This window comes from Triticum aestivum, chromosome 5B (assembly GCF_018294505.1).
Source record: "Triticum aestivum cultivar Chinese Spring chromosome 5B, IWGSC CS RefSeq v2.1, whole genome shotgun sequence".
NCBI classification, from domain to species: domain Eukaryota; kingdom Viridiplantae; phylum Streptophyta; class Magnoliopsida; order Poales; family Poaceae; genus Triticum; species Triticum aestivum.
Window position 1 is genome coordinate 570,242,225 of NC_057807.1, and position 7,160 is coordinate 570,249,384.

A 7,160-nucleotide genomic window follows, 5' to 3' on the forward strand; every position below is an offset into this window, starting at 1 on the left:
CACGGTAGTGGAGGGGCTGTAAGATAAGCCGTGGCATGCATCGCCGGGTCGGGCAAATGGAGCAATAAGGGTGCGTTTGGTTGTAAGGGCGGTCATGAATGGGTTGAGATCATTCAGAAAATAGACATGTTTGGTTATAAAGCACATGAATGGTTCGAGCCAAAAAAAGAGAATATGCCATGAAGATGCTGAATCGTTTCACCCAACTAAATCGGTCGAATCAAATGGCCACCCTTTGCATGCATGACTATGTGAGCATGACTGGTGGTCCCGTCCTAAATAATTAGCTCACCACTTATATTCAGCCAAACACATGAATTGAATGGTTCAATCCCAAAAAAATTGAACGGTCCCAACCCATTCATACGACACCTTCAACCAAACGCATCCTAAGACAGCCTTGTCACGGAGCGTTTGTTTCTTTCTTTGCCTGCTGGGGTCGAAATGTAGGCGACATAATTTAATCGACGGTGCTCCATGCATCGCGCAGCACCTAGCTCGTCACGTTCGCGAGTGTTTGACCCGATCGGTGCCTGCCGCGCGCGGTGGAGCCAGCATTATTGCACATGCGCGCGGGCATCGGTCAAAAAGGGATCGCTTGGATAAACTGGATCCATGCCACCGCGGTTTAAGTGCGGCAACCTCGGTATTTAGTTTAGCCATGGTTCGTTTCAGTTTTTATAATTTTGAAATCCTCCCTTCCAATCCCTCGTGTGTCTCGTTCTTTCATGTAAAAAAAAGTCATCGTGTTTTTCTCTGTCTTTCTCTGTTCTTTTTCCTAGAGGGCTTGCTGTGCATGTTATTTTTGAGAAACTTACTCTGTTTTTTTTTTCTTTTTGAAGGAAGCTTGCTCTGTTTTTTTAGGCAATTCTTACTATGTGTTTTTGCGCAATTTTTCAGCTCAAGGATCGTGGGCCTGGACCGTGACGGCCTGAACGCAAGCATGGGCGGCGACTACTAGAGGCTTAATACCCAGCTGATCGACGACTACCCAGCGGATCGACGACTACTAGAGGCTTAATACCCAGCGGATCGATCTCCACTACCTGACTGACTTCCCGCAGATGCTATACTAGGTATTTTCTATTTACCGCACTCTGCGGCAAATTGCAAGTGATTCACACTACCATTTTTTTTTCACAACAAATGTTCAGAAATTTCGAAAAATGTTTCTAAATTGAAATAAAATTCACTCATTCAAAAAAAATTCTTCATAAATTTCAAATAAACGTTCAGGAATGCTGCAAAAAAGTTCAAAATTTCAAAAAAATTCATTTTTTTTGAAATTTGTTCGCATTTTTCTCAAAAGTTTGCTCTTTCAAACGGGGTCTAAATTTTGATAAAAGTGTATGCTACAGCACTGTTCGTTACAGTGCGTTCTGCAACACTCCGGTTCGCTAATCACTGCAGTGGTTCTCCACATCACTACAAGCGCCTGCTTGCGTCACCAATGGGCCGGCCCTGCCCAAAGAGGTGCCTACTTGCCGCAAAGAGCGGCTTATAAGAGCTCCCTGATTGCTATATATTCTCTCCGTCCCAAAATAAGTGTCTCAACTTTGTATTAACTCTTTTTCTTTGAATAAACTTTATACTAACTTCAGTATAAAGTTGTACTAAGTTTTGGACAGTTATTTTGGGACGGAGGGAGTATATCTCACTTATTGTGAGATCAGCGCCCACTCGCCTCAGTTAGACATGGGGTTGGCCAGCTCAGTAGCGTGTACCGAGCAAGGCGGTTCCCAATGAGTTTCTCAGTTGGCCCAATGATTTCTGTTTTTAGTTCTTGTTATGGTTTCTAATTTGGTTTTGCGGCCCATTTATTCTTTCGTTCCATCTTTTCATTTAGTTACTTTTCGACTTGGTTTCCTTATTTCCTTATTTTCTAGTTCTGGGCATGTATATTTTTCTTTTTTGTTGCCTTTGCTTTTCATCTGATTCTTTTCTCATCGTGTAAAAAAATGTCCATTGTGTTTTAAAATATGTCTATCATGCTTACAAAAGAAAATCATCGTGTATCTTAAAAAATCATTTTTGTTATGAAAAACTTGACCGTGATTGCAAAAATGTAGTTATGCAATATACACCCTTTTCTAGTTCCTCGACAACTTGGGGGCGAAATGCGGAGTCGAGTTTTGGACCTTGGTTATTGGTTTTGAAGTCCCAACAAAATATTTTGGGAGTACCTAGGACTCATCTAGATGAGATATAATTTGGTCTCATTCATTTTAAAAACAAAAACAGATACAATTCATGTCAGCACACACGCATCTTATAACATCACATTTAATGGCTATAAAAGGTGAATGAGGTTAAATTATATCTCATCTAGATGAGTTCTAGCAAAACTGAAATATTTTATGTTGGGTGTGCGGAGTTGGCCGGTGCGCTTCGAACACTCGCAGAAAAATCGATGCTTTGCCGGATTTGAGTTCCCGGTGGACATGGATCGCCAAATTCCAAGACTTGTTGCTGCCAGTGGCCGCCGTCGCTTTCACTGACGACAGGGTTGCTTGCAGCTCAACCTCTGCTCCTCTTCCAAACCATCGATCTCTGGCTCTGTCGTTGACTTATTTGCAATCTCTCCTTTGGCTTTGTTTCTTGCTGTTCATCCGCCTGCGTCTCTGTCTGGATCATCGATGATGGGCGGCGGCGAGTCGTACGCGGCGCTCGAGGAGAGCCTTCTGCCAGAGCAAGCGGCGGCGAGGAGGCAGTGGGAGAAGACGTACCTGGACGTGCTGGGCGTGTGCTGCTCCGCGGAGGTCGCGCTGGTCGAGCGGCTGCTGGCGCCGCTCGACGGCGTGAGGGCGGTGTCCGTCGTCGTCCCCTCCCGCACCGTCGTCGTCGAGCACGACCCCGCCGCCGTCTCGCAGTCCCGTATCGGTACTAACCAATAAATCCATCCCCTCTCCTGATCTTTACTTGCTCTGATCTGAGCCCAGAATCTCCATGAAAGAAAGCTTAATTACAAGTCGATCACAACGTGTTTGTTGCCTTGTCCGGACTCCGGAACGCATCAGTGAAGGTCCTCAACGGGGCGGGCCTGGAAGCCTCGGTGCGAGCCTACGGCAGCAGCGGGGTCATCGGCCGATGGCCCAGCCCGTACATCGTCGCCTGCGGCGTCCTCCTCCTCGCGTCCTCCTTCAGGTGGCTCCTGCCTCCCCTGCAGTGGCTGGCCCTGGCGGCGGCCTGCGCCGGCGCTCCTCCGATGCTTCTCCGTGGCATCGCCGCCGCCAGCAGGCTGACGCTGGACATCAACATCCTCATGCTTATCGCCGTTGCCGGTGCCGTCGCCCTCAAGGACTACACGGAGGCAGGCGTCATCGTCTTCCTCTTCACCACTGCGGAGTGGCTCGAGACCCTGGCCTGCACCAAGGTTACCTACAACAATTACAGTATGAATCCTCAGTTACTTTCCATGATCGATGGTATCAATATGAATTTTCCTAACACAAAGTGTGATGTGTCAGGCCAGCGCCGGGATGTCGTCGTTGATGAGCATGATCCCGCCGAAGGCAGTCCTCGCCGAGACGGGCGAGGTCGTCAACGTGCGCGACATCGGTGTGGGCGCCGTCATCGCGGTCAGAGCAGGGGAGATGGTGCCGGTGGACGGCATGGTGGTCGACGGGCAGAGTGAGGTCGACGAGAGGAGCCTCACCGGCGAGTCGTACCCGGTGCCCAAGCAGCCGCACTCCGAGGTCTGGGCCGGCACGCTCAACTTGGACGGTACAAAAACTGGCCGGCTTGTTTCTTCTCCTTCTTGAAGGCAGCGACGTTCTTGCGGTGATCTGAGCTACTGTCATGCAGGTTACATCGCCGTGAGGACAATGGCTCTCGCCGAGAACTCCACGGTGGCCAAGATGGAGAGGCTGGTGGAGGAGGCCCAGCAGAGCAAGTCCAGGACGCAGCGGCTGATCGACTCCTGCGCCAAGTACTACACGCCGGCCGTGGTGGTTCTCGGAGCAGGGGTGGCGCTGCTGCCGCCGCTGCTGGGGGCGCGCGACGCGGAGCGGTGGTTCCGGCTGGCGCTGGTGCTGCTGGTGAGCGCGTGCCCGTGCGCTCTGGTGCTGTCGACGCCGGTCGCGACGTTCTGCGCGCTGCTGACGGCGGCGAGGATGGGGGTCCTCGTCAAGGGAGGGGACGTCCTCGAGTCGCTTGGCGAGATCAAGGCCGTGGCGTTCGACAAGACCGGCACCATCACCAGAGGGGAGTTCACCGTCGACATGTTCGACGTGGTTGGACACAAGGTTCAGATGAGCCATCTTCTTTACTGGTATGTGTACGTCCTCTGGGCCGGCATTGAAATTTCACTGATGAAAATATCCAGTGCTGAAATGAGAGCTTCTTCTCGCAGGATCTCAAGCATCGAGAGCAAATCTAGCCACCCAATGGCGGCTGCGCTCGTGGAGCACGCGCAGTCGAAATCCATCGAGCCGAAACCGGAATGCGTCGCCGAGTTCCGCGTCCTTCCCGGCGAGGGCATATATGGAGAGATCGACGGGATGCGCATCTACGTCGGGAACAAGAGGGTCTTGGCGAGGGGATCATCCTGTCAGACAGGTGAGCTGAGAGCAGAGCAAACATACATTTGGTACGTGCTTGACCGATGAAGTTTTGAGAAAGAAAACTTTCTTGCTTGCAGTTCCAGAAAGAATGAACGGTCTGAAAGGCGTCTCCATGGGCTACGTGATCTGCGACGGGGACCTCGTCGGAGTGTTTTCCCTCTCAGACGACTGCCGGACCGGCGCGGCCGAGGCGATTCGAGAGCTGGCGTCCATGGGCATCAGCTCAGTACTGCTCACGGGGGACATCGCGGAGGCGGCCATGCACGCGCAGGAGCAGCTGGGCGGCGCCTTGTTGGAGGAGGTCCACTCGGAGCTCTTCCCGGAGGACAAGGTCCGGCTGGTGGGCGCGCTGAAGGCGAGGGCTGGGCCGACGATGATGGTCGGCGACGGCATGAACGACGCCCCGGCGCTGGCAACGGCGGACGTGGGCGTCTCCATGGGCATCTCCGGCTCGGCCGCGGCCATGGAGACCAGCCACGCGACGCTCATGTCCAGCGACATCCTCAGGGTCCCGGAGGCCGTGAGGCTCGGCAGGCGCGCGCGCCGGACCATCGCCGTCAACATGGCGTCCTCGGTCGCCGCCAAGGCCGCCGTCCTCGCGCTCGCGGTCGCCTGGCGCCCGGTGCTGTGGGCGGCGGTCCTCGCCGACGTGGGGACGTGCCTGCTCGTCGTGCTCAACAGCATGCTGCTGCTGGGGGAGCGGCGCGGACGCCGCGGGAAGGAGGACGCGTGCCGCGCCACGGCCAGGTCGCTGGAGATGAGAAGGTCTCAGCTCGCCGCTGTCTCATCGGATGCCGCTGCCACTAAAAGCGTCGGAAAGACGGGCGGCGACGCATCGAAAGGCTGCCATTGCTGCCACAAGCCAAGCAGGTCCCCTGAGCACTCGGTTGCCATCGACGTACGGGCCGACGAGCAGCGTGAAGGGCCGACGGCCGCGACGTGTGCGCCGGCAAAAAAGGTCGAAGTCACCGGATCTGTCAACGCTTCCGTGATGCCTGCTTCATCGAGCTGCGTGTCGGCAGGATGCTGCTCCCCGTGAAACAGGTAGCAAGGGAAGCTTGCAAGAAAATGGCTCCGTGGTGAATATCACAATAGTTACAGGTAAGTTGACTGAATTTGTAACTTGGGTAAGTTAACTTTATGGAAAGAGAAATGTATAAGGAAGAAAAAAGAAGAATGGCCGTTCGATCTTAATTTTTTTTTTTGCAAGGTCCATTGGATCTTAATCTAATGGTTAAGAACATCGACTTACCCATTAAATTTTGGGTATGTCTAGGTTTCAGTCGACTCAGTCAAGTGATATAACATGTATAATAAAGAAAAAAGGAAATTTAAAAAATACACGAATTTTAATGTGAGATCTCACGAGTATAGTGTCAATTGAGACTTAGCAAGACTGTTAATTTTTCGTGCGACGTTGATGAATATATAAAAAATGAGACCAACCCAAGGGCTAACCCTCGTTGGCATTTATTTATAGGAGAAACTCCGCGAGCACCACGTGTCCAAGCCGGGACTTGAACTCGGGTGGGCTGGCAGCAATCTCAGCTGCCCAGTCAACGGGTCGACGAAAGTGGAACCGCGAGGTGGCACGTGTGGAAAGAGAGTAACCATCCTAGTTTCTAGAACTCCTCCATCATGGTAGATGTTGCTTTTCTTGTAAAGGACGACATTGGAAAGCAAAGGTTGGCCGTGGCCATGCTGGCCATCATGTAGTTTATAGAAGTAGCTACTCTCATGTAAATAACCTTTGTACTTGATTTCTTTTCTATCTTAATTAACAAAATCGACAGAGCTCCTGCTTTGCATCGTCCAAAAACAAATGTGCATTGCTCATTTAAGTATGGGAATGCCATACTATTGGTTTGAGTTGAATCTAGTCCCCTCGTTACAAGTACATACATCCTTGCAATCTCTATGATGCTTACAATCATTAATCTTTTTTTTTGCGAGAATAGAATCATTAATCTTGTTATAGTAGTGACTAGAAGGTAGTGTGCGCCGTTGTCATGTCACTTTCTTTATTTTAGGTTATGAGATTGAAAATAATTGTTATTTTCTTCTCCCTAGTAACATATGCAGTGCCCGATCTAGCCTTAAAGCATCTCCAACAGATGCGCTAATAAGCCACGCGCTGGATAAAACCGCTATATAGCGCGCGACAGAAAGTAGCGAGCAGCCGCCCTATAATCTCGCACACGGTAAACAAGCGTCAGCGCGCTCGGAAAAACTGCATCGCGAGCTGGGTATTTTGTGCGCCAGCTCCAGCGCTGGGTGTTTTCTGCGCTAGCTCTAGCTCCAACCGCCGGCACGCTAAATTTTGCAGCGTCTATAAAAGCAACTACCCCCTCCCGCCTCCCTCCCCCGGCGCTAAAACGCTATTGCGCTACCGCGCGTCTGTTGGAGATGCTTTTACTATCAGTGATCCCATGGGGCTTATATGGGGCTCCTCTCCCTCTGTCTGTGCTCCAGCGAAAGGAGGGGACATGATCCCACTGCTTTGTTCAGGTGGTAGGGTTAGGATTAAGTTTATGGTTTGGACTTCGGTTAGCCCGTGCTGAGACGATGGTGTTGTCGTCTGGATGTGTATCGAGAAAT

At 51.5% G+C, this 7,160-nt stretch overlaps 1 protein-coding gene across 2 annotated transcripts; it reads left to right on the top strand.

Annotated features, from left to right (window-relative positions):
• The first annotated feature begins 2,422 nt into the window (after positions 1-2,422).
• LOC123113283 (cadmium/zinc-transporting ATPase HMA3) lies at positions 2,423-6,286 on the top strand. Of its 2 annotated transcripts, XR_006455978.1 has the most exons (7): positions 2,423-2,880; positions 3,018-3,373; positions 3,468-3,723; positions 3,805-4,270; positions 4,352-4,557; positions 4,640-5,663; positions 6,043-6,286. XR_006455978.1 is itself a non-coding variant. In XM_044534483.1 (6 exons), the coding sequence occupies exons 1-6, from the start codon at positions 2,637-2,639 to the stop codon at positions 5,599-5,601; spliced, it is 2,490 nt and encodes an 829-aa protein (XP_044390418.1). In that variant the 5' UTR covers positions 2,423-2,636; the 3' UTR covers positions 5,602-5,756. The 2 variants fall into 2 exon arrangements, 1 of the variants encoding a protein (XP_044390418.1); XM_044534483.1 differs by lacking the exon at positions 6,043-6,286 and having other exon boundaries at positions 4,640-5,756.
• The last annotated feature ends 874 nt before the right edge of the window (positions 6,287-7,160 follow it).

What these genes read in the sequence shown, in the direction of transcription:
- LOC123113283 (XM_044534483.1), top strand. Translation starts at nt 2,637, where the DNA reads ATGATGGGCGGCGGCGAGTCGTACGCGGCGCTCGAGGAGAGCCTTCTG. An exon ending in AGACCCTGGCCTGCACCAAG is followed by an intron (nt 3,374 to 3,467) that starts GTTACCTACAAC and finishes GTGATGTGTCAG; the next exon opens with GCCAGCGCCGGGATGTCGTC. An exon ending in CGGCACGCTCAACTTGGACG is followed by an intron (nt 3,724 to 3,804) that starts GTACAAAAACTG and finishes ACTGTCATGCAG; the next exon opens with GTTACATCGCCGTGAGGACA.